Consider the following 27501-nt stretch of genomic DNA (forward strand, 5'->3'; position numbering starts at 1 on the left):
TGCAAATAAAGGCAAAAAATCTAACAATGCTGCTGTAAAAATATGCAACAACGGCAAAGCAAAACCACTTAGCAAGAAACATGAAAGCAAAAAAAATAATAATCGAAATCTTCCAAAGTGTGTGAAGTCCACGGTGTAATTTGGAAAATTAGTTTTGTTTTTGAACATTAAATAATGAAAATACGACGAAACAACTTGTTTTGTAATTACTCACGTTTCACTTGGCAAGCATAGTAGGCCGGTTCCCCACTACAGTTCATGCTTGACTGCTCCCATCCGATCCCATAATGCAACGCTCCCTGCTGGCAAGTTGTAACGTTGGAAACAGTAAAGTTTGCCGGAGATCCGTGGCTCCAAAACCAACCATGCAACGACGTGTTGTAACGAGCTCCAATAAAGACACGGATGTCTGAATAACAATTTGCAAACACTTGTTTAGAAGTAAAACAATTATCTGTATTTCAGACAAATCACTCACTTGGTGCCAGGAACGATCCATCATAATTGTTGAAGCTTTCATACGTTACGTTGACACTTCGCAACTTGCTTGAACGTGGCTGCTCTGGTTTTCTTCCATAGTTAAATATTTCTTTTGAACTTTTTTTTGTATTGGTGTCAGAAGACAAGGAATATTGTAATGTCCACCCTGCAAACAATCATTCGTGGTTGAAGAAAAATTCAACATAAAAGAGAGTTTTGTTTGGCTAACATAATAAGCCAAAAATTAATTAGATGAAAGTTTAAACGAGATCTATAGCTTTAAACAATAAAGATAATAAATCCTGTTGCCATATTTCAAGAGCTTACAGTTTTAGTTAGTGATCAAAAAACGCGAAAACATTTTGGACTTTTATTCTTATTTTTTTCCTGATTAATTGCAAACCATTCCAAACTCCGTTGGGTTCTAAGCCTTCACAATTTCTTCCAATAGTCACACTCCACCTCTTGTCATTCGAATTGTTGTCAACATTGCAGAAGTAAACTGTTTGCCTCGTGTTTTCTGGATTGCTGGTTGACAAAACGTATGTTTTTATGCTAGGATTTTGGTTATGTTAAAAGCAGTTACCTTTTGTACAAGTCGAAATACCACAGATGTCCGAGAGATTTTGTACTAGTCCAACCCACTTCAGTCGAATTGTATGAGTATTTGTATCGTCTAATGTCTGCTGTTTCATAAAAGATATAAACCCGCTGCAAGTCTAAAGCAACTCACGATTACCTAATATTCATTGCCGTGTTTCCCCCCCAACAATCACAAGCACATTTAGTACAAATAGTAAATAATGTTTGCGAAAAATAATACAAATCGTGTTTTTTCTGAAGTAATTTCTCAAAGTATGTATACAACGCATGTTTAAATTAGCAAACTTCCTTGTTCCCAATGTTAATCTCTTGCTTCTATGTAAACCTGTTGTGTATTTGTCTGTCATGAGTTGAGTGAGAGTTGTGTTGATCTGTGGGTCACCAGTCATTGCAAGATTTCCACCCAGCAAAGAACATTTCTCCTGTGCAGTGTTTGCATCCACAAGATCATCAGATAATATCAACACACTGTCCTTCACTGCTTGCAATGTATTTCCACAACCTACATTAATCGTTTTCTCGTTAGTTTTTGTCGTTGCACTATTAAGATTTAGGGTCAATATGATTGTCAATATTACTGGTAAAATAAAATTTGCCTATGTTTCAAGTTTCATAAACTTGTCGGTTGCAGTTTAACTTAATGGACTAAACAACTGTAAAACTACATTTGCAATAGTCTTGTACTTTATTGACACGCACTGAATTAAAAAGTAACAATAAAATTTGCTGTCTGTATGAGTTCAACTTACTGTTGGTTTGTACGATCAAGGAAGTCATCTGCATAAAAACCGAAATCACGGAAAAGTACCAACGATACATTGGTTTGTTTTGTGAGTGCGAATAATGTAACAATCAACTGTCTCATTTGGTATTAAACTCGGTCCAGGTTAAAGTATATCGAAGTCACATTTGAATATCGTAGAAGAATCAGTTATTCAGTTACTTTCTAACAACTGTACAAAAATCCTGCCTCTGGCGATTGCAAATTTTTTTTGAAAACCTGACAATATTCCAGCAATCTTAAAATTGATTAAATATTCTGGGTAATCACGTTTGATTACAAATACCACAAGATTGTCAGGATTAGTTTCACGTTAATTTTAGTCTAATAAGATTGGCTAAATATTGATAGTGTTTAAAACAAGGGCAATAAATTATGGGCACTGTTTGTACACGTTTATTTTTCTTAAATCTGAATCACATAGCAAACAGCCCAGACACATTGTGCATCTGCTGGCGGTTACTGAAATAAAGAAACATACTCTGGTGATGAGTGGGTTGTTATCATCAACCTGTTCAGTAAACAGTATGGACAGATTGAGCAAATTCTGCTGTTTATTGCTTTCACTTTTTTATCCCTTTGTAAAATTCGGCTTCTTTGCTCACAAACAGAAAGTGGTTTAAAACCCCCATGAACTCAGACTTGGTCACGCGAGTGTCAAATAAACGACAAAATAAGGCGAATATTTTCACGAATAAAGTTAATGAAAAACCCACAACGTAAGGACTATTTTATATTTATTGTTGCTTTGCAAAAACACTTCTATTGATTAGTTACTATGTTTTTTATTGCTTTCGGTTTTGACATGTCAAAAGAAAAATAGAAAAAATTAAAAAGAAATTAAGGGTATTTGCAATAAACGATTGTGAGCTTCGAAAGTAATATTGGTCAAGCGCGATTTAGGATGTTCGCCCTACATCAAAACAGGTGATAGTACACAGGCGACAGTCAAATTTGTAATAACCGAGATAAATATTTTGCCTGTAAAGGCATCGTCAAAATCTGCAACCACCAGGAATAAATGAAGGGGGCACTTGCAAAAACAAAAAAGAGAAACATTAAATACAAGTGGGGATTGGATCCAACACGTCACAGAAGCTATAGTTTGTACTAAGAACAAACCTATAAATCAGTCAGATAAATGGAAAGTAAGTTTTATGTTTTAACACATTATTGTCAAAAACATTATCATTTGGTTGCTTGGTTCTGTATCTTAAAATTTAACACGATGACTTGGCCTTAGACATCAGTTTTTACGCTAATGAATCAGCTACCCAGCAAATTTCCTAGTGCTTTCAACAAGTGCCACAAAAGTTTATTTTAGTGTTTCCCAATTGAACGCAATCACAAAACTGATTTAAGCAGGAAACAAACAAGTAGCATTAAAAATTGTTAAACAAAAGAGACTTCAAAATTGGATACAAATTTCCAACAAACAATAGCCAACACGCAACATGTCTACTTTGAACAATTCTGTAATGCCGTTGTCGTTGTGTAGTTCAACTATAACATACATAAATGTCGAAATCTGAGAAATAGTTCACTGCTTCGAACAAATTTTAACAAAAACAATACTGAATTAAGCACAGAAGCAGCAAATGTGACAAAAACATGGTTAATTAACAAATGTTATGAAAATGAGACAAAAACTATCAACAAACGAAAAGCAAACGCTGGTTTCTTTATTTTCTTTAATGTCGTTGTCTTTCAGCGTGGATCACTTGTAGTTTGAATAAGTGTCAAAGTCGGACAGATATTGCATGACGACCGAGTAGCAGTATTTGTAGAGTTCCTGTAAAACCATCAACATTGTTTGAAGACCCACTCTTCATATCTTAATCTAAGATAAAACTTTACCTTGTTGTCGACCATATTCGGTCTCATATCTCTCAGGTCTTTCACAGTTCGGAACACATCCACCCGCTTTTGTGCCTTCAAACGTTCAAAAATGTTCACCAGAGCGATGAACGTCCCAGTTCTTGTTGATCCGTTACTGAAAACATTACAACATTATTTGATCTTCTTAACAGATGTATTTGTATTACGAATTAAAATATTCATGATTTTTAGTAGCACTTTCTGACAGGCTTATGGCACATTTTGCACATTGACTTAACCACAATAACGTTAGAAAATTAATAAGTTAATTGTTTTAGCGAATCTCCAGGGTTTCTGTAAAATGCAAACAAGGCATTACCTACAAGTTACCAACACATATTGGCAATTGTGTTTAGACTTCTGCCGTTGCATTTCCTCCATAATTTTGATAAAATCCATTTCTTTCGGGGGTCGTTCCATGTCACTCCATCCCTTGACTTGCAAAAGTATCAATTGCTGGGCAGTCTAAAATAACAAATTTTCATTTTACCATGTTTAAAAAATATATTACTAAACGTCTTTAGATTTAAAAAAGGTGAATCATTCTGTTACCAGACTCACCGTTTTAAAAGATTTTAGGCCAACATTTTTCTGTTCTAATGCACTCCAAAACATTCTAAAACGTGTAAATTGTTGGGACATACTAGTATGCAAAAAAACTACGTAATCAGTAGAAATCCTTTTTAACTTTTTTCCACTTACAAAGGCGTTGGTTGCAGACCGGATGTTAACAGCTATCAGATTGTAAACGTTGCGTTCAGTCACATCACGTACAGAAACCGAAATGTCTTCATATTGTAAAGCTGCATTAATAATGACCTAAACCAGAAAGAAATCAGTGAAAAGATAATCGGTAAGCGAGTTGGTTATGAGTTTCACTTCAATGCTGCCATCCAAATCAACGACGACCAAAGCTCTTTTCTCCACAATCATCTTCCAGAAATTTTCTTTTTCTCCAGCAGCAGGGTTTCTTGCAGCAATGAAGCGTTCTGAAGAACCATGTTCCTGTGCACAATAAATATTTAAACGAAATAAACTTAACTAAACCAATAAATGACTTTATGACACTAAAGAATACATTTAGCCAATGTTAAAGCCGTTTACATGCGAATGCACCTGTTAAGCCTTCATGCTGCCAAACCCTGTGTAACAATGCTTGTATAAACGCCCAAAAACTAGTGATGTACCGAATCGGCGAAATTTCGATTCGGCCGAAACCGAATATTCGGCGGTTTTGCCGAATAAATTCGGCCGAATCAACCGAATCATATATGACGTCACGCAAAGTCGTATCCTACGCGTTTGACATGAAAGCAGAAGTTTATCTACCAGACAATTAGTGCAGAATGGTTGTGTTTCGTCCTTATTTTAGTTCTGTGGGGTTTAACATTGTCCCAAGCACGATTGCCAACCCGACAATGGAAAACTGATTTTTTGTCTGCAGTGGGAAAGCGTCAATATGTCAAAAAATATAATGATTGACGCGTATTGACCCCAAGCACGATTGCCAACCCGACAATGGAAAACTGATTTTTTGTCTGCAGTGGGAAAAGTGTCAGATGGAAACTTAGTGGTTTCTTATATCACCTGAATATACGAAGCATCCAACTGCTGTAGAGTGTGACGTTGGTTGTCCCCAATTTTGACCAAAGTGTTCTTGTCTAAAAACAAAAGTTTGTGTGACAAGTTAAAAAGTGAAACATTTTTCAATTATTTAGTTACATGTTCTAAGCTGTGGGCGACTTTCCTGCCATTCCTCACCAAATCTCCACAATGACAATGTCTTGAATTCTTGCTCTTGCATTTCCACGCTGTAAACAAATTCTTCGTTCTTGACTAAGGTTTTAATGATGATTCATTTACATTAAAAGCAAACAAAGACACTAAAAGATAAACAGTGTTTGTGTACATCAGCCAAGATAGCGCGTGTCGAAAGTTTTTAATCGATTTATGATTTAAACAATTAATAGTATTCCGCCATGTGCCACACTTAATGCATTAAACCTACAAATGCTCACATTTCACTTGAAGTCATCGATTGTAGTTCTGTCACATCTTTATCTGTTTTCTCCAAATTCTCTCGCTCCATAAGAAGCTTGTAGACGAACATGTATTGCTTCTGAAGTAACACACGGAACAATAGACATGATACAATACACATTGTAATTGAAACGCCAGAGTATGAGTTATCAAAGATTACCGCATTTTGAATCATGTCTGTTCGGTTTTCTCTCATTCTCAACACCGTTCGTGGCACATCAACTGTTCCTTTGTCGTCAAGTTCATGAAACAAAGTGTCCATCGCTATGTAAGTACCTGTGCGGCCCACTCCAGCACTGCATCCAAGCAAATGGTTTATTGATAGAACAAAATAACATAGGGCTTGTCAACGCTTTACCTGCAGTGCACGATGATTGGAGCATTTGTGTTTTGCAAATCATCGACCATGTTACGTAGGTGGATCATGTTGGATGTAGTTACTGGAATCCCATGATCGGGCCATGTTGTAAACTGCAACTGTGTTATGGTTCGTTGCTCCTAAGGATAAAATGCAATTGGTCATGCTATTGAATGTTTCTAAAATTTTGCGTGATAAATACGCTTGTCAAAAGGGTTTTATTAGCAGACCAGGGATAAATCTTAGTTTGTTTAAGATTTACGTTTTTCTGGTTTACACATACCTTGTTTGAGGACAAAATTAATTGTCGTTGAACGATTCCACCGACAGCCATTTCAAATTGAATTCCAACTTTAAGATTCGACAGCAATTTAATTTCGGATTCAATGTCCGGCCAGTATTTTTCACATTTTGCCTGCATGATAACAGGTCAAAAAAGTTGCAGTTCATTGAAAGTTAACGGTTGAAAATTAATTGTTAGCAAGCAGCTCTTTTTTTTGTAAAACCATACCTAATCAAGACATTTCCGACCGAAATGAGGTCCTGGTATATACAAGCGAACACCTCCGACTTAATGAGTTTTCCAAACACACTAAACAATGTTTATTGATTTAAAAAAGCAACGCCAAAAGTTAACCTTTCTTTTTTCTCTCAAGCCAGTAAGCATTACGATGATGTTAGAGTTTTCCTGCCAAACCATCAACCAGAAATCGTTGATTGTCTCCTTCTTCGGACCCTGAGTGGCGATGAACTTCCTCTCGTTATCGTAACCCGGTATATAAGCGGCGTTGATGTAATCGTTTCCACCGCTTCCTTGCAAAACCACTCGAGCATGATCGTCTATTAAACAAACATAAGGAATAGCGAAAGTCTTTTTGCTCATGTTTTAGTTTTATGGCAGATGACGTTAATTAAATTGTGTTCAAAAAACTTTTTATAAGAATATAATGCAGTAATATCAATAAATTACCGTGTTTGACTGATACGTTGTTTCCATTTAATCTTTTTTATTTGTAAGGAATTTTGTTAGTGATACACAAACATAGTAAAATGAGAAATTAACAATAGTTTTTTTTTTTTTGCTCATAAGCTTCGCTTTTTAGCTATCATGTTGTTTTGGTCTCGAAAACAAATTTTAAACAATCCATTCCGACAATCAATTAAGTGTTCTCTGTCTAATTGTGTAACTTAATTGTTTACCTAATTTTTACACAAATGAAATTCAGCAAATTTTGTAATCTTATCAACTCAGCACTTAACAATCTGAGTTTTAATACTTAACCAACTATCCAAATACTTACAAGGAAAAATATTTTTGTAGCGGTTTCTAACAGCATTTTGCGGCATCTGTGACACGTCATTTGTATTCTGTTTATTTTTGCTTTGTTTTTCAATTTCCTGAAAGAAAACATATGTTATAACTTTTTAACGCCACAAACGTTTTCATGTCTTTGATAAATCCACTAGCCAATGCAATTAAACCTTGTATCATGCCAGCGTTTGAAACAAAGTATAAATTGCGACGTTGCCAAACAAACCTTTAACTCGTTGACAAATAGAAGTCCTGACTCGACATTTTTCTTGAACACGTTAAACAAGTTGCTGACTCTGCAATTTGTAGAGTCCCCAGCAGAAGGAGATAGGTTTTCGTACGTAACGTTTTCTTTATAAACCAAAATACAAGGTGTTACAAGCTTGAATTTGTATGACTTTTTTACAATGAAGTTCTTAAAAACTCTGTAGTTAATGAGAAACGAGTACATAAATGCAAACGTTACCTGTGGAAAAAGTTTCAGTAGAAAACTCAACTTGTGAAAGCTGATCTTTGTTCATCCTGCAAACCCAGAAGCTTTGGTTTTCGTGTTTTATTTTATGCCTTCGTTAAACATACAAGACATTCTTTGTAATAGTGCATAGGGGTTTTAGTTTAGCCAACTAAAGGTGTGAATAGATTTTTTTGCAATATCAGTTAAAGGTACAACGTGATTTCGCCTTAAGTCATATTAAGTTATATTTGGACATACCTGTGCCGACGTATAAAGGTAACCACCAGTCCAACCGTGGCAAGTAGCAGAAGAACCAGCCCGATCACCAGTCCAGCAATCATTCCAACACTTGTTGCAGATTTGTTATCTCCAGGAAAACAACTTAAAGGGGGATGATCAGGAGTTGTTACTGTCAGATTGGATGTGATGTTTGTGTTGATGGAACCAGTAACCATGACTGTGACCTGAGATATTAAAAATCGCTTTTGTTTATTAGTTGCAAAGAAATGATCGATTGAGAAGCGTGACAACAATGTAAATATGCTTACCAGAATTTCATACGAAGTAGAGTAAAGTAGGTCGTGTATTAAGGTTGAATTATCCGAGTACGGAGTAGAGATTGTTTGATTCAAACCCTGCACGTCAATTTCAACCTGCATGTATTTTGGCTTCAAATAACCGTTACACAAATCACAAATTTGCTTAAACCTGAGACAACAGATTGTTACTGTTGATGAATTGATCAAGTCCAGTCCAACTGACAAGCACGGTTGAAGCGTTGCATGTAAACGTCTGCGCAGTGGTGTTTACTGCAAATACTGCCATTAGTATCTTGTAACAGTAATTCTAAAACCAAACATAAGATGTTAGCTTACCTGGTGGATAGCAACTAGATGGAGGATTTTCATAAGTTGTTACTAGCTTGGACGTTGAGACGTTGACATCAAGGCATCCTGTAAGTATTGCAGTGACCTGTAAATATCGAATGGGTTAAGTTGTGGCTCCAATTTTTTTCTACAGTCTTCCATTATAATCAGATAAGTTTGGATGAAGCAAACCGGTATTTGATAAATTTTTAGATCACACATTTTGACAAATGGGATAATTTAGTGGCCTATCGAATCCAACGAAGCTTTGTAGCAACTTTATAATAGGAGTTTTGGTAAGCTGAAGTATGTTATATTTTATCGGTTTAAACTTGCTTAACGAATTATACACTACTTACAGTGACGTTATATTCTGTTTTGAAGCTTAGGTCTCCAATGGTTGTGTTTTGATCTGCATACGATGCTAAGATGGTCTTGTTTACTCCCAAAACAAAAATTACAACCTTAATACAACGGAAGTAAACAGACTTATTTTCAAATTCCTAAAAAAATATTTGATACCTTTGAATTGAGACTGTTGTTGTTAATGATTTTATCAAGTCCAGTCCAACTGACCACCACAGTTGATGCATTGCATTTAAATAGCTCCACAGAAGCTTTGACTAAAATGTTTAAGTTAATCAAACTGCACTAATTTGTAAAAACGGCGAAACAAAGGTTACTGCATAGGGAACATGAAAGCAAAGAAACAAATCACTCAAACACAAAAAAAATGTGTGATGTCAAACTCGTAATTTGGATTTTTTTGCTCACATTTTACTTGACAAGCGTAGTAAGCCGGTTCCCCACTGCAGTTCATGCTTGACTGCTCCCATCCGATCCCATAATGCAACACTCCCTGCTGGCAAGTTGTTAAGTTGGAAACGGGAAAGTTTGCCGGAGATCCGTCGCTCCAATACCAACCATACAACGACGTGTTGTAACGAGCCCCAATTAAGACGTTAATGTCTGAATAACAATTTGCGAACACTTGCTTGGAAGCAAAACGATTATCTGCGTTTTGACTTGTTATTTAAACCAAACACTCACCTGGTGCCAGAAACGATCCATCAAATATATTGAAGCTTTCATACGTTGCGTTGACACTTCGCAACTTGCTTGAACGTGGCTGCTCTGGTTTTCTTCCATAGTTAAATATTTCTTTGGAACGTTTTCTTGTATTAGTGTCGGAAAACAAGGAATATTGAAATGTCCATCCTGCATACAAACATTTGTGGTTGAAGAAAAATCCAACGTAAAAGACAATTCTGTTTAGTTCTCGTAATAAGCCAAAACCTCATAGGTGTAAGCTTAAATGACATCTACAACTGTTAACAATAAAGATGTTAAAACATAACGATGCGGAATACAGTTTTAGAGCTTACAGTTTTAGTTAAAGATCGAAAAACAGAAAACAATCTTGGATTTTCATGATTTGTTTATTGTAGTATTTATGCTTTGTACGAACAAATGGTTTGTAAATGTTGCTTTGTTTTGTTTTAGGTTTTGGCGTCAACGTTCTTTAGTGTTTCATTATTGTGTTTAAGTTGCTAAGCTGTGAAAAACGCCAACCATTCCAGTTTCCGTTGGGATCTAGGCCTTCACAATTTCTTCCAATTGTCACATTCCACCTCTTGTCATTCGAATTGTTGTCAACATTACAAAAGTAAACTTTTTGACTCGTGTTTTCGGGATTGCTGGTGGACGAAACGTATGTTTTCATGCTGGAATTTTGGTTATGTTAAAAAGTATTTACCTTTTGTACAAGTCGAAATACCACAGATGTCCCAGAGATTTTGTACTAGTCCAACCCACTTCAGTCGAATTGTATGAGTATTTGTATCGTCTTTTGTCTGCTGTTTGACAATAGATATAAACCCGCTGCAAATCTAAAGCAATTTAAGGTTACCAAATTTACATTGCTTCATTTCCCTCCTCAAAAATTGCTCCTACATTAGGTACAAAGAGTAAGTGTTGTTTGGGCAACAATAACGTAAATCGTGTTTTTCTTTGGTAATTTTGTTCTCAAAGTATGTTTAAATAGCTAACTTTCATGTTCATAATCTGATCTCTTGTTTCTATGTAAACCTGTTGTGTAGTTGTTTGTCATGAGTTGAGTGAGAGTTGTGTTGATCTGTGGGTCATCAGTCATTGCAAGATTTCCACCCAGAAAGTAACATTTCTCCTGTGCAGTGTTTGCATCCACAAGATCGTCAGATAATACCAAGACACTGTCCTTCACTGCTTGCATAGTCGTTTCGCAACCTGGCAAACATGTTTAAGATTTTATTGCATTTCTGTACCAGTATGCGGGTTTACTTACTTTTTGTTTGAGCTGATGTGCAATAAACGAGCACCATCATGACAAACGCCACAGTTTCAAATTTCATGACCGAAAAGTTTAGCTGACCGAACAATCTTGTTTAAATATATCGCTTGCATCAGTTGTTTACCATCGGGTTTTGTAACTCTCATAAACAATGCATTTTGTATTTCAAGAACGTGACTTACAAAAGCGCAAAAACAAAATCCTGTTTAATACCAACAATACAGTCAACTTTAAGCAAAGATAATTTTGTCAACAATAAAACAGGCAACTATGACACCCATAAAGCCACGTTGTGAGATAAACTACCTTCTTCACCAAAACAAAGCAATGCAAGGGTAAAGAACGTACAAAGACCGGCATCTCTATCTTTACTCTACTGAAACGAAAGTGGTTATGACACTGACATGTTGTCAGTTGACATTGGTTGTTTATCAATATGTTCAACAGCATACACTGCCCCAATGCAAACACGTTGTTGACCTTTACATCATCCCACTCACCCCACTTTCACCATCACACATATTTCAGACTGGCAAAATCTTACTTCCATCTGTTGCCTTTCTGGGGCTTATGTAGACTATTCCCGGTTTTAGTATTGTTTTAAAAACAGAAATACATTTCCATTTTATCGGCATCTAAACCAATTAAGAACATATCTGTTGATGCCTGTCTCTGTTTATGCTCCGTTAAAGTGATCACCAAACCTTTTTCACAGGGGGTCGGATAATTAACATAATAATGACGCACTAGTGTCACATGCCTTACAAGCCCAAACGCAGCCTATCCCAAAAAGGAATTCTCGAAGCGATTGACGGCACCTTCAAAGGTTTGTGGTCTTTCCACAATCTTAATTAAAGTCCCATGCTGTCGCTGTTAAATCGTAAAATTATGTAGAATGTGTAAATCCGCCCTCTACGAAGCCATGTTTGTTTGTTCTATCACAAATAACAAAAAGGCAATTGTCCAAGCACAATTACTATTTATTGCTTTTGTCTGTGATGTAACAAACGGTTATATCTACGCATTGTAATCATGTGAGGCTATTTAGGTTTTCGCAAGCTTAAATCATTGGAGTCTAATGTACAGCTGTAACGTTTCGTTCCAAAATGTTTCATATGTTTACAACCACCCTCGCGAGCCAAACAAAAATGACACGGAAGGGCGGATCCGGCCTGTGGGCCATGGCTTGGTGACCCCTGGGTTAAAGTATTGGTTTGCATTAATAGTTTAGTTCATTAGTTTGTTTATTTCAATCAGTGTACTCAGAATAATTACACATGTTGCCGAAACAACACATTACAACCTATTGGAGCACCTGTCGTCTCCAGAGTACAATCCATAACTTTCCAACAACAAAATTACGAAGTTCACTACCCAGCCGTGTTTGTTTGTTGTTTCACAAATAACAAAAAAAGAATTGTTTGAGAACAAACACTATACTTTTATGTGATGTAACAAACCGCCTTTGTATCATATCTACGCCTTACAATAAGTTGGAGAATGAACACAATTGTTGTCAATACAACACATTACAACCTAGTGGAACACCTGTCGTCTCCACAGTTCGATCCAAACTATCCAACAAAATATACGAAGTTCACTCAAAGTCAATTAATATTTTGAGCAGCAATCATCGTAAACGATCGAGTGGTTTTTGAAGTTTACGTTATCTGAAGTTGTTTTTTATTAACTAAACTACAACACGCACATAAACAATATTTTCAATTACGACCCAAGTCAACAATTCATATATATTTATTTCAAGCACAATGTGCAAGGTAAGTTATATTTGACTAGATTAAAAATATTTTTTGTGCATTTTGCTGGTATAACAAAAGTTTAATTGACAGGCACATGCAAGCAAACGATTTCAAATGAAATAAAATTTCATTTTTCCATGACATCAGTTTCCGGTTCTATTTTCGCATTAAGTTTTGTACTGTTTATTTTGTGAAATGGCTTTGCTGCAAACTTCCATTTTCTTCTGTTAGTTGTGGAACATGTGTGGTTATCGATTTCTTCAACTGGTTTAACTTGCCCTGGACTGTTTGAAGAAAAATTGAAGTTAAATTGTTAACTTAAACTGTTTCCGTGATATTATTCACATACAGTCTGCACATTTTCTACATTCAGCAATTTCAAGTTTTTTGCACTTTTCACTAACAAATGTCTAACTCTTTTCAAACGCGAGAATTAAAAAAAAATCAACCTGTTTATAACATATTACATCCTACTCGGTATAATATGAAAACAATACAATGTTAAATTGCATTGTTTGTATGCTAGCTCCTTCCCGGTTTAGGGCTTGAATAGAAAGTCGTATAGTCTGTTTTACCACCCATAATAGTATTTTTACGAAGTGAACAAAAATGTTGTTCGCTAAAAAATCATCAAACATTTGCAGTCATCAAAACCAATTTAATACCAACCAGTATTTTGGGCATATCACCAGACCAGCAATGACAAGTATCAGAAGCAACAGCCCGATCACCAGACCAGCAATCATTCCAACACTTGGTGAAGGATTGACGGTGCTATCCCCAGGAAAACAGCTTTGAGGGGGATTACCCGGAGTTGTTACTGTCAGATTGGATGTGACGTTTCTGTTGATTGAACCAGTGACAATGACTGTGATCTGTAAAGAAAACAGGTTACAGTGAATTTGGTGTCTTGGTCACTGTACCAGGTACCCCGAAGTTATTTATTTCTTTGCATACAATTACTTACCAAAATGTCGTAAGAAGTCGAGTAGGAAAGACCTTGTATTAGTGTTGAATTATCTGAGTACGGGACAGAGATTGTTTGATTCAAACCCTCGACCTGAATTTCAACCTGCATGCGTTTGGTGGTAAAAATAGTTTTCTCGACAAACCTTAGCGAATGTAAGCAACGGGTTTACCTGTGCTGTTAGTTCGTTTTCGTTAATAAATTGATCTAGTCCGGTCCAACTGACAAGCACAGTTGAAGCGTTGCATGGAAATGTTTCTGCAGTGCTGTTTACTGCAACAAACAGTTTATTGTTTTTGTTTAACGTAATATGCAGTAAACAAAACACTTTGTTGGGTTCTTCAAAACTGTGGTTGTTAATCACTTCCTGCTTTTCACAGTTTCAGTGCAAATATAAAACAAAATTCGTCGATTTTCACCTTCTGGATAGCAGCTTTGAGGGGGATTACCCGGAGTTGTTACTGTCAGATTAGATGTGATGTTTGTGTTGATTAAACCAGTGACAATGACCATGACCTGAAATATATTAATGACGTAACCAGTCTTGTTTGCTGCAACAGCGTATGGTTTTAACAAAAAGATTTTAAATGCTAGTGAAACACAACGTATACGGTGACTAAACGTTGAACTGCCAAAAACAAAGCAAAAACGGGTTTCACCTGAATTTTATAAAATGTTGAGTGATTGAGATTTTCTACTATTGCCGAATTGTCAGAATGCGGAACAGAGATTGTCTGGTTCAGATTTACGATCCATATCTCAACCTGTGTATAGTTTGGTTTCAAATGTTGGTTTGTCAACACACAAACTTGGTTTATACCTGGGCTAACAAATTGTTGTTGTCAATGAATTGATCAAGTCCAGTCCAACTGACAAGCACAGTTGAAGCGTTGCAAGGAAATGTCTCAGCAGTAGTGTTTACTACAAAATCGTTGTTAAGGTATGTAATTCAAATTTAAACCTTGCATGTTCGCTTACGTGGAGGATAACAACTCGATGGTGGGTTTTCGTACGTTGTTACTGATATAGACGTTGAGACGTTAGCGTTTAGGCATCCGGTAAGCGTTGTAGTGATCTGTTCGATAATTGTGGGGATAAAATAGATTAACTTTCATTCTAGTTCGCTTGGGTTTTCCGGTTATACTATGTTAATTAAACATTTGTATTCGAATCGACGAGTTTTTTCGGAAATTAAAAAAGTGGGTTGTAGCCCAGTAACTAACTTCCTTTCATCACACTTTACCTCAAAATTATATTGTGTTGAAAAATGTAGGTTTCCAACGGTTGTCGATAGTTTAGCATAGGGTGCCGTGGTTCTTTGGTTCAGCTTCATAACATAAATCTCAACCTAAATACATTTGTCAAAAACTGCAAGATCGAAACATTAGAAAGACTATTGTGGTGTAGCGACTCTTCACATACGTGTTTGTCGAAGCGTCTTAAATGTGCTAAACTTCTTAGAGATTGTGTGCGGGCTTCAAATCTCCATGTCAGAAAATATATGTGGTGCTAAAACTACAGCCTTGAATGAAATTCCCATGCAACTTTAAATTCATTGAAACCAGTTAACATTTAGAGCAGGGTTACCATTTAGAGATTTGACTTGTGACATAAAATATAAGTAACGCAAAATTGAAAAATAAACGAAAAGGCATCTAAAGTCCGGTTGAAGCCAGCGCATCTTGACATTTCGCTGGTGTCACGAGACACCGCCCTGATGTGATAGGCCAGGGGAGGCCAGACCTCCTGCATTCTCGAGCCGCATATTACAAAACTTAGTTTTAAAAGAGCCGCAACACAAAAAATCGAAAACGAATTTATTCACTCACAATGAAGTTTACGCTCTATAAAATAATGATTATAGTTTTGTGGTAATACTGTGAGTCTAAATATTTTTCACTACAATGCACAAGGCAACACGATTTTGTACAATAATATTTTTTTTTCGGAACTTACCTTGGTTATTACAGTCAGTCTATTGTTAACACGAGATAGAATGCATTGTTTTATAATCAAGTCAAACAACTGGACAGTATCAAGAATATATGAGAACATTAAAAAGCCGCAATCAAAGGCTCAAAGAGCCGCAGTTTGGCCACTCCTGTGATAGGCCCAAAAATTATCGCACGCAAGAACGTCCGCTGGAGAGAGCTGTGTAGCGAGTCTGCGTTTTTTTGCCAAAAAACACACAACGAATTTTACCTCTGCTAGTAGATTATTGTCTTCGATGATTTGATCAAGTCCAGTCCAACTGACCTCCGCAGTTGAAGCATTGCATAAATATTTCTCCACAATAGCATGGACTGAAAGTTGGTCATGTAGTTAAATTTCCAAGTAGAAAAATAAAATTCTCCCACATTATTAGTGTAAAAACACTGTATCACAAACCAACGGAAACATAGATTGTTTGATGCTTTGTGGGTAACTTAAACTGTATTGTTTTTCAAAAACTCACGTTTCACCTGACAAGCGTAGTAAGCCGGCACCCCACTGCAGTTCATGCTTGACTGCTCCCATCCGATCCCATAATGCAACGCTCCTTGCTGGCAAGTTGTTAAGTTGTAAACGGGAAAGTTTGCCGGAGATCCGTCGCTCCAAAACAAACCATGCAACGAATTATTGTAGCGAGCTCCAACAAACACGTTTAAGTCTTCAAATAACAAATACAATTTATGACTTTATTGACGGCCATTTTCAAGCTTTTTGAGAAAAAAAAACGCTTACTTGGTGCCAAGAACGATCCTTCATATTTGATGAATCTTTCATAAGGTTCATTGATACTTCTTAACTTGTTTGAAAATGGCTGTGTGGTGCTTCCATAATTAAATATTTCGTTTTGGCGCTTTCTTGTGTCATTGTTAGAAAACAAGGAATATTGAAATGTCCATCCTACAAACAGACATTTCTGGTTGAAGTCAAGTTCAACGTAAAGAGAATTCTGTTTGGCTAACATAATAAGGTAAAAAATTAAACGTGAAAGTTTAAACGAGAATAGAGATGTTAAAAACTGACGATGCGAATTGTTTCTTTTTTTAATTTTATCGATTGATTCTGTTTACTTGGGAAACTATTTCCATATTTAAAGAGCTTACAGTTTTAGTTAAAGATCGAAAAACAGAAAACCGTTTTGGATTTTCATGATTTATTTTTTTTAGTATTTATGCTTTGTACGAACAAATGGTTTGTAAATGTTGCTTTGTTTTTTTAAGGTTTTTGTCTCAACGTTCTTTAGTGTTTCATTATTGTGTCTAAGTTGCTCAGCTATGTTAAACGCAAACCATTCCAGTTTCCGCTAGGATGAGCTTCATTGTGTAATAAAGTGTTAGCTTCAACATTCTACAAAGTTTCACAAAAGGATGCTCAGCTATGTGATGTAAAACAGGAACTATTTCAATTCCTTCATTTTTTGCATCAACATTGTGTGAACCTTTAAAAACGGAGAAAAAGCTCAAAACCTTTAAATCCACAATTTCTTCCGATGGTCACATTCCACCTCATGTCATTCGGGTTTGCCACATTGCAGAAGTAAACTGTTTGACTCGTGTTTTCGGGATTGCTGGTAGACGAAACGTATATTTTCATGCTACGATTTTGGTTATGTTAAAAGGTAATTACCTTTTGTACAAGTCGAAATACCACAGATGTCCGAGAGATTTTGTACTAGTCCAACCCACTTCAATTAAATTGTATGAGTATTTGTATCGTCTATTGTCTGCTGTTTGATAAAAGATATAAACCCGCTGCAAATCTAAAGCAATTTACGGTTACCAACTTTACATTGCTGCATTTCCCCACTCAAAAATCGCAACAAAGCCGTTTTCTTTGGTAATTTTATTCTCTAAATTTGTTACCAAATAGCTAACTACATGTTCCTAATCTTATCTCTTAATTGCTTCTATGCAAACCTGTCGTGTATTTGTCTGTCATGATATAATTGAGAGTTGTGTTGATTTGTGGGTCATCGGTCATTGCAAGATTTCCTCCCAGCAAAGAACATTTCTCCTGTGCAGTGTTAGCATCCACAAGATCGTCAGATAATGTCAACACACTGTCCTTCACTGCTTGCATGGTCTGTGTGCAATCTAAAATACTCTCAATGTTACCGACATTTATATCATACCTTCATGTTTAGAAACAACTTACCGTTGGGACTAGCTGATGAGCATTGAACAAGCAGTGTCACCAACAAAGCGTTGGTTTTAAATGTCATAACTGACATTACAAATTTGGTGCATTAATGACTTAATGTTATAAACACAACTTTCACCGTTGCTGATTCTGTAATGAGCAGTGATTTAATGCAAATAGGTCACTATTGTGCAGTTACCTAGTGAGCCGAAATTTATGTAATGATCAGGTTCAAACCTTCTGTTAGTATTATATTCGACCTATAGCAAGTTGTTTGTATAAACTAGGGATCACCGAACTTTTTTTACTGCTGACCAGATAAGTTTAATGATGATTCGCGCGGGTCTCTTGGTTTAGATGCGACTGTTAAATCCGTACATTTAGTCTCTTATTACGAGCGATGCGTGTATATTACGTCACAAGTAACAAAAGAAGGCAATTGTTTGCGCACAATTAACACTTGTATTCATAACTGTAACGTAACAAGTTGGCGTTGGACAAATGCTGGGCATTGTAATCCTATGAAACAACGTAATATTAATTGTACATTTTGTGACAGGGAAATGTTTGTACTGAGTAGTTTTGTACTGAGAGTTAATTTTGAATGGTACAAAGTTTAAACGAATGTGGTGGCGGGTCGGATTAAACGACCTGGAGGGCCGTAGTTTGGAGACCCCCGGTATACATAATTCACTTGCATTGTATAAACTGTTAAAGATCTGATGCAATGCCTTGCTGCGGTTTTTAAAATCTAGAGAACATAACAAATCTAGAACCTGGACAACTTAACAAGTTCTAGAATTTTAATAACATAAAAAGTTCCTAGTTCTGGAATCATGTGTGTCTTGGAACGTTAAATAAAGCTGCTTGACAAACCGAGTTTGCATAATAAAATCTTAAGTTAACCGAAAATCATTCAGGAGCCAATAGCGAACTGTAAATACAGCTGTTGTTTTCCTTGTGACAACAACGAAGAGCAAACGTTATCTTAAGCAACCCTTCATTAGTGATTGCATATTTGTTTTACCATTACTCTGGCAAACATAACAAGTTCTAGAATCTGAACAACTTTTCAAGTTACAGAACCTAGACAGCTTACCAAGTTCTTAAATCTAGACAAGTTAACAAGTTTTAGAATCTGCATAACTTAACAAGTTCTAGAATCTGACAACTTAACAAGTGCTAGAATGTGACAACTTAACAAGTTCTAGAATCTGACAACTTAACAAGTTCTAGATTCTGGATAACTTAACAAGTTCTAGAATCTGACAACTTAACAAGTTCTAGATTCTGGATAACTTAACAAGTTCTAGAATCTGACAACTTAACAAGTTCTAGAATCTGCATAACTTAACAAGTTCTAGAATCTGATAACTTAACAAGTTCTAGAATCTGGGTAACTTACACTTCCTAAGTTCTGAACTTGCGTTTCTGGCAACGCCAGTTTGTAGAACCAAACCTGAGCTTAAATAAGTAACACTCATGTGCAAAGTGCGAGTTGAAAATTTCTGCTGTTGTTTTTCTTGTGACAACATTCAGAGCAAACGTTATCTTAAGTAAACTTGCGTAAGTGGTAGCATATTTGTTTTAACCTTATTTATTAACCTGTCTAGAAATGTGGACTAGTTTTTTTATTGGTATTTTGTCCATTGCCACTCGGCCGACAGTGTTTGTTGTTTATCATAATAACGAATGTTTGACTAGACTACCAAGATTGTCTCGTTAAACAAATTATGATTGCTGTGTCATTAATGTTTATCTTATTCATCTCTCTGTGTCAAATCATAGTACGCCAGACCTATTGATTACATTATGTTTTATAGTATGACAAGCCTATCGAAGGCGTTATATTTGAAAGGGGCTAGCGTATAATGACTTATAAATGAGTACATCGTGATCGCCGGTCTGCACGAACGCCTACAAGCTGATTCCAGTACGTCTGTGTGTTCAACTTAGCTACCTGTATTAACTTATTTGCTGGTGCTTGGTTGCGCCCGATTGTTTTTTACAATTTGAGTTAAGTTTAGTTTATTTCGCGTCGTGAACATATAGCGATACAATTATACCAGAACAATCAAACAGATCTAGCCAGAAATAGCTTTTGTGAAAACTTTTGTCGAATTATGGGATGATTTTTTTATTGTAATTGATGCTGCTTTTGTGTGAAGAACCAGTCTCAACTTTGCCAAACCTTGAAACGCAGTTTTGTCCTGAATCAATCCCAGCATGGAGTTACATCTAGCTAAGTTACTTTTAGGTAGCACAAAACACAAACGAACAAATAACTTCCGTTTACAGATTTATAACTTGTTTTGGTAAAAAAAATGTAAAAAAAACTGTTATGTGTGTCATGGAAAAGGGATTTATTAATGTAAATGCAGCAGTTCTGACAGTTTTAACTATTGCTTGGTAAACTTTGAGCAATTTAAAGCAAGTGAACCATAAATCCTTTCGTAATGTAGGGACATTATAAGGCCAACACTGCTCTTTACAGATAGAAAACGTAATGTGTAGTTTTAATACAGGATATAAATGCAATAAAACAGCTAGGTATAAGATCGCAAAATCCAAAATACGTTTGGGCAAAAGCTGATGATAGATGGAGAAGTAGATACAAGAACATTTTTCACATATGGTGGGATTCGAGTATCATCTAAATATGTAGTTTATAAGTTAAAGTTTCTTAATGGTTTCGTAGACGTGATCAACTGCCATTTTACCAGTGGAAGATCCCACTGAAGCAAAACTATATGATTAAGTCGATAATAATTCAATGCATTTTCCTTATCATCTGTCCTTTCATTTGGAGACTGTCCTATTATCGTTAGGTTTATAAACAGATTACTTCCCACACATATTTACTTGTGTCGCAGCAGCAAGACTACCAACACAACAATGACAAGTGCCAGAAATACCATTCCACCAGCTACTATTGTTACTACTGGTTGATTTGTAGGTGGAGAATCGGTCGATTCTGAAATATTCAAAAGTTTCAAACTCCTTTTCAAATGTTGTTTGTCGATAATTCGCGGCGTCGCCAATATGGCTATTCGCGGCGTCGCCAACTACTTTAAAGCCGCATGTCATGGTTATGGCTTGACGTGCCAACTTTTTTGAAATGTGATTTATGTGACCTGTTATTGACGATGAGTGTATACACAAGAATTAAATCGAACAGAACAAAGGGCGCTGTTATAGTTTGCGTTTTATTGAAAATAAGTTGACGAAACAATTGCAAACGCGTTGTAGAGCCGCCAATCTCTGAACCGCACTGTTTCACATTAAACCGCATGTACTATGTCAATAATAGCAAGCTCTACTAACCTTGAGGTAAGCAACCCAAGGGGGGATTTCCAAAAGTGGTTATCGAACGTGGAAGTGAGGTTGGCATTCAGTACACCGCCAAGCATCACAATTACCTGAAACATTGCAAGATTTTTGATAATCGGTTACTAGCACATCAAAACCGCGCGAGTCATATGTACATTGAGAATAAAGGATTATCTTTTATGAGGACATTAATAATAAGCGGATGTTATAGATGTTATAACTGCAAATGACCAGGAGGTAGAGTGTTATAAACCCGAATACATGTTATAATATTACTCACATTTCACTAGGCAAGCGTAGTAAGCCGGTTCACATCTGCATTTCATGCTTGACTGCTCTGACAAACATGTACTGATGATGACAACAGAGATTGTCGAAACGTCTACACGTATTCTATATACACCATTACCTTGGCAGTAATGTTTATGATTAAAGTAATGTGATGTTTTATTTAACAAAGCATATTTTTAACGCCATGTTGTTTTCCAGAATTTCTTGTTAAAATGCTTCTCTGCTAGTAAAAATCTTTATGTCTCACCGTAGCCTTCACGACGTACCGTCATTGTTCATCCGGTAGTCATTAGCACAGACTTAAAACAAACAGAGAAAAAAATATGAGGGGACAAACAGAAAACCGACATTTAGTGCCTGGTTTTAAGAACCTGGCGCGTCTGAGAAGCTATTTTCGGTTGTGCTGTGTTGTGGGAGTCTTTCACGTAAGAGCGCGATACCGATACAAGCAGAAACAGATACGCGTCGCAATTCTCAATATACACACAAACAAGAAACACATCTTTGTGTACAACATGTCTGGCATTATTACATTTACAAAGTTTACATGATTTGAAGCATCCTCTTTGGTTTGTTTACTACCACGTTTTTAATTTGAAACAGCATAAAACTAGGGGTGAGTTCACAGAGCATGGAAAAGCAAAACAAACAAAACAGACAAGAACGTATTATGGTAATCGTAACTTACTGTCGGTTTTTCCTTTGGAGTAATAAACTAACAACAGGGTTAAAAACACCAAGCAAGCTTTCGTCATTTGTCTGTGTCTTGTCCGCCAACAATTTGCAGAATAATATACAACGTTTTTAAACACTACTGCAAATGCATGTTAGTACTTTACTCACTAATACATATCTTGGCAAGTATTAATTGTGTCCAAAGCCGCGTACACAAACCAAAAAAATCCAAAAAAGCCAAAAAAATACGCGATCCCAAAACACGATTAAACGTGAAAAATGTTTGCACTCAACAGTATCCCACTATATTTTGTGAAGTTTAAACTGCAGTTTCTTCGTGTTTTCACATTGATACAATCCCACGTCAGTTCCCCTCACCCGACTGTAAGTAAGTAGCAAAATGCATTAAATTTCGGCAAGCAATGACACATGAACCTAACCGCTATACATTTTTGTTCCTGTCACATGTCTCGGTGTCTTTGTGCTGAAAACCACTGCTGGCTCGTTACAATCAATGTTATTGAGACGGACTGATTTGAAAAAGGGTTATAATCGTTCAAATGAAAAATGTTAACACCCAAAGTAACAAACAGTTAAATTTTTCACGTTTATTTTAGGTACCACAAATTCGGTGAATGGTTCTAACGTATTAATTTACTCATGTTCACATATACACGTCAAGTTTACTAATTGCAGCTGCAATTTGTGTTATTTTGGATATTTTCGTTTTCTTTTCCATTAGTGTTGCACTTTGCTGATTGATTAATTTTCTCGTGTTGTTCGATGATGGCGTTAACGTTTGGTGGCAGCAAACAGCTGCATTTCTTAAATCCTATTGTTTAACTATAAGGTTTCGTTGTAGCCGCACAGGAAGACGGTACACAGTATAGTTGCAGCCTAAGAGGAAAGTCAGACTAAGGAAGTAATGTTTAAACAAAGAGGTTAGTAGACATGGTGTTGTTGCAGTGTTAAACTAGTAGTTATTAAGTTTCTTACTTACAGTAAAACCACAGTAAAAACCTTGACAGCACGAAATTTATCGCACGACCTGTTCACAAAAGGCGTAAGAGGGCACACTAAGTAGAAGTGTGATTACATTTTAATGTTTTTAATGCATCAAAAGCGACACAGGTCAAAGTTTAGCAAAACAATAATCCAAAACATGGCAGTACATGATTTGTGTGACCTGCTGTGTGTAGTGTCATTTCCATATTTAGCCATATTGTAAACAAAGTTAAAAAACTTCCGCATTCTGATACATGAGTTCGACGAAAACAATAGAACCAGTTTCAGTTACTATATTCTAAAGTAATTGTCTACGTTTATGCTGCACTTTCCGGCAGCGTTCGACGTATAAGTTTTAGCAATATTTATCTACTTGGATGACTTAGAACGGTTTGTGTTACTGAATTCAATTTAATTCCTTTTTGCAAGAAATTTTTGCACAAGAAACGATCAAACAATAAACAAGTGCAAATGTACAAACTGCTTTAGCTTAAACAGTCTACAATATGACAAGAAGCAATATTTTCATAATATTGCTATTGATTTATTATTCAAAGGCACAAATAAACAGTAAGTACAACTTTGTTTCCAATAATGAAAAGTTTTAAGTTTTGTTTGTAATATTGTATTTGGAATCCGGGATATTTAAAAAGTTTGTCAGTGAAAACGTGCCTCGGTTTTAACTATTGTGACTTTTGTCTTGAATTTAGTAAAAATTATATCTAAAGTGACAATCAAGTTTCATTCAGAATCGCTTACAATCAAAATGTTCAGCTATTTCAAATTTTCAGGTCAAATTAAAGCAAAACAAACAAACATTGCAGGTTGCAGAAAAACTATTCAAGCAGTGAAGGACAGTGTCTTGGTATTATCTGACGATCAAAGAAATGCAAACACTGCACAGGAAAAATGTTATTTGCTGGGTGGAAATCTTGCAATGACTGATGACCCACAGATCAACACAACTCTCACTCAACTCATGACAGACAAATTTACAACAGGTTTGAGATAGAAGCAAGAAAATGAGATAAATCTGCAAACATATGATTTTTTCCATTGTTTTAATTTTTGGATCAATATCTTGAGATTTTTAGAAATTGTTTCAGATTTGCAACGAGTTTATGTTTTTTACAAACGTCATTGGAATCAATACAAATACTCGAAAAGTCCGGTTGAAAATGGCCCCTGGAAAAGTACAAAATCTCTAGGACAGCTGTGGTATTTTGACTTGTATAAAAGGTAATAACATCTAATATCAACGAACCACTAATAGTCAACAACACAACGAAGAAGAATTTAGAGAAAGTGATAGTATATTATATATCACTAGTCACCAGAGACCCAGTACGACAGATGGAGACAACAGTCGCTTATAATAACAGACTGAAAACTTTGACAAGTCTGAAGTAGTCCACCGTTTTATTAGACATATATATTTTACCGAAGTAATAGGCATCGTCAGTATCTAAAAACAAACAACGCTAAAAAACGTATACAAGTTAAACCGTAAAGCACGCGCCTGTCTCCTTAACTACCTTCTTTAGCCCCGCGCCACAGATTGAGCGTTTTTTTTTTTCTTTACGTCTTCACTACTGTGTTGGTGCGTGTTTGACTGCATCATCTAAAGGTCCCAGTTCTACCTTACTGTCAGCAGGTTTTATTCGTTTGTTTTGTGCTTTACGGTTTAACTTGCATACGTTTTTAGCGTTGTTTGTTTTTAGATACTGACGATGCCTATTACTTAGGTGAAATATTTATGTCTAATAAAACGGTGGACTACTTCAGACTTGTCAAAGTTTTCAGTGATTAGTGTTTGTTAAAATTAACGTTTACTTTTGCGAATTATGTTTTACATGTTGTTAGAAATCCACAAAACAGAAGACAAACAATCTATTTTTGTGATGCTTGGAATAATCGACCCAAATACAAGTGGGGAGTAACTGTCGGAAAAACATGTGAAGGCTTGGATGATAACGGACATTGGAACGGTTTGTGTTCAGCAGCTAGTTTGTAGATCAAAACATTCCGTTTTATTTCCCAAACTTTTTCAATTAAGCTTGGCAATTACAATCATTGTACATTAATATATTGCGTTTCAATTCTTAACTTTTTTATTAGCAATTACAATCATTTGAAAGCCACTTTGGACTTAATTTAACCGACTGAGGTTTTTGTGTTAAACAAACCCATAACAAGCCGCTACAATTAAAAAGCTATTTAATAAGAAACGTAGTTTAGAAACAAATACTGCATCAAATACATTACATATTACTAACATCGTCTTTTGTTAATGAATGCCGGTTTGTAGGGTGGACGTCACGATATACATTATTTGCTAGCAAGAGAAAACGCCAAAAAAGAATTTTTATTTATTTTGGTGGACAAAATGCATACAAACTACGAAATGTGAATAAGTCATCTGTCAATTTCACAAAATACAAAGGATCATTCCGAACACCGGGTTTGTTTCTCTTGATATTTAACAACAAAATATTAGCGATGTTCCTTTGCAATATTAAAATCTGTAAATACTGAACAGGCGTTTCGTCCACCAGGTTGCATATTAATAAATTTGTCGTTCAACTGGTGTAATGCTAAACAAAATACTAATTGTTGTTTTTAAGAACTTGTATTTCGCCAACGTTTCGCCCACCAGAACGGTAGGGCTTCATTAGAGCAATGAACGATAGTGGTGGCCAACCTATGGCGCATGCGCCAAACGTGGCGCATTGCATGATTAGAAAGGGCGCATTGCCTTCTTTTGATAATACTGAAAATCAAATATAAACTAATAAATAAATAAAGTAAGCCAACCCTATATTAACTATTAACACTATATATATATATATATATATATATATATATATATATATATATATATATATATATATACGTATATATTTGTTCATGCACAACATTATTCAAACATATGTTTATTTCCACTATTCTTCTTGCAGTCAAAAATATGAAAAAAAAATATTATCACCAGTCACCACATCTTTTTGTCAGTTTACAATTGCGGCTCGTTCCGGTCAAATAACACGCGTGCAATATTTTTGCATTCGTGTTTGTGAAGATCCGTATCCTTGATGTGAGTTGTGGCTCTGTAAAGCGTTTTGGCGACCGTAAGTTTTTGGTGCCGTGGATGGTGAGACGTATAGTGTAGGTAGCGGTCAGTGTTCGTGGGCTTCTTGTATATGCCAGTGATGAGCTTTTGATCTGGCTGCCTGGTAACAGCCACATCTAAAAACGCAATAGTATCGTGTTGTTCGGTTTCCATGGTGAAAGCTATTGTAGGTGATATGGTGTCAGGTGTGTGTGAAATGTGTGGACCATGTTTTGTCGATAATGACGTATGTGTCATCAACGTATCGAAGCCATAGACGTGGTGGTGTATGTTGCAAGTGCCTTCTGCTCTATGTGTTCCATAGTAAGATTAGCAAGAATTGCTGAAATAGGAGAGCCCATGCGTGTACCAAAGATTTGTTTGTATATTGTGTCTCTATAAGTAAAAACTGTTGCGTTAAGGCAAATCCGTAAAGCTGTTTGTATGTGAGAAAGATCTAGCCTGGTGCGTTCGTTTAGCGTAGTGTCGTGTTTGAGTTTGTCCAGAGTGATCGAGAGTGCCAAATCGGTAGGTATGGACGTAAACAAACTGACAACATCAAAAGAAACTTGGCATTTGCTTGGTTTTTTATCAAAATTCGAAATAGTGTCTAAAAAGTCCAAAGAGTTTTTAATTGTGTAACCGAAACGACCAACGATAGGCGAGATTATGGCGGCGAGAAACTTTGATAAATTATACGTGGGTGAGTTTATGAAAGAAACAATTGGTCGCAAAGGGATATTATCCTTATGAATCTTTGGCAAACCGTAAAACTTTGGAAACAGTCCCGTTCTGGTGGGCGAAACGTTAGCGAAATACAAGTTCTTAAAAACAACAATTAGTATTTTGTTCAGCATTACACCAGTTGAACGACAAATTTATTAATTAAAATCTGTTGCAAATTTTGTGATTAAAGATATTAATGTCATTGTTGGAGCTCGTTACAACACGTCGTTGAATGGTTGGTATTGGCGCGACGGATCTCCGGCAAACTTTCCCGTTTCCAACGTCACAACTTGCCAGCAGGGAGCGTTGCATTATGGGATCGGATGGGAGCAGTCAAGCATGAACTGCAGAAGGGGAGTGGCTTACTACGCTTGCCAAGTGAAACGTGAATGATTATAAAACAAAACAATTT

The 27501-nt window shown here is 36.1% G+C and overlaps 2 protein-coding genes across 2 annotated transcripts; both read right to left on the bottom strand.

Moving 5' to 3' along the window:
- Window positions 1-3581: 3581 nt before the first annotated feature.
- LOC145234865 (uncharacterized) lies at window positions 3582-15190 on the bottom strand. Its single transcript, XM_080099547.1, has 32 exons — window positions 15072-15190; window positions 14807-14903; window positions 14649-14749; window positions 14488-14592; window positions 14248-14344; window positions 14001-14101; window positions 13829-13933; window positions 13551-13736; window positions 11096-11177; window positions 10822-11037; window positions 9823-9990; window positions 9554-9741; window positions 9132-9275; window positions 8782-8878; window positions 8615-8724; window positions 8455-8559; window positions 8165-8370; window positions 7919-7974; window positions 7679-7803; window positions 7442-7538; window positions 6778-6980; window positions 6424-6555; window positions 6141-6280; window positions 5943-6078; window positions 5761-5861; window positions 5465-5553; window positions 5330-5403; window positions 4622-4747; window positions 4445-4561; window positions 4062-4207; window positions 3722-3857; window positions 3582-3656 (listed from the first exon to the last, which is right to left on the bottom strand). Exons 1-32 carry the CDS (start codon window positions 15159-15161, stop codon window positions 3582-3584), a joined length of 3951 nt encoding a protein of 1316 aa, XP_079955673.1. The 5' UTR covers window positions 15162-15190.
- Window positions 15191-17094: 1904 nt separating this feature from the next.
- LOC145234987 (uncharacterized) lies at window positions 17095-18101 on the bottom strand. The gene is made up of 4 exons (XM_080099553.1): window positions 17972-18101; window positions 17734-17910; window positions 17444-17576; window positions 17095-17164 (listed from the first exon to the last, which is right to left on the bottom strand). Exons 1-4 carry the CDS (start codon window positions 18045-18047, stop codon window positions 17095-17097), a joined length of 456 nt encoding a protein of 151 aa, XP_079955679.1. The 5' UTR covers window positions 18048-18101.
- Window positions 18102-27501: the final 9400 nt, after the last annotated feature.

Source organism: Phallusia mammillata, chromosome 1, assembly GCF_965637545.1.
Source record: "Phallusia mammillata chromosome 1, kaPhaMamm4.hap1.1, whole genome shotgun sequence".
Taxonomy (NCBI): Eukaryota; Metazoa; Chordata; class Ascidiacea; order Phlebobranchia; family Ascidiidae; genus Phallusia; species Phallusia mammillata.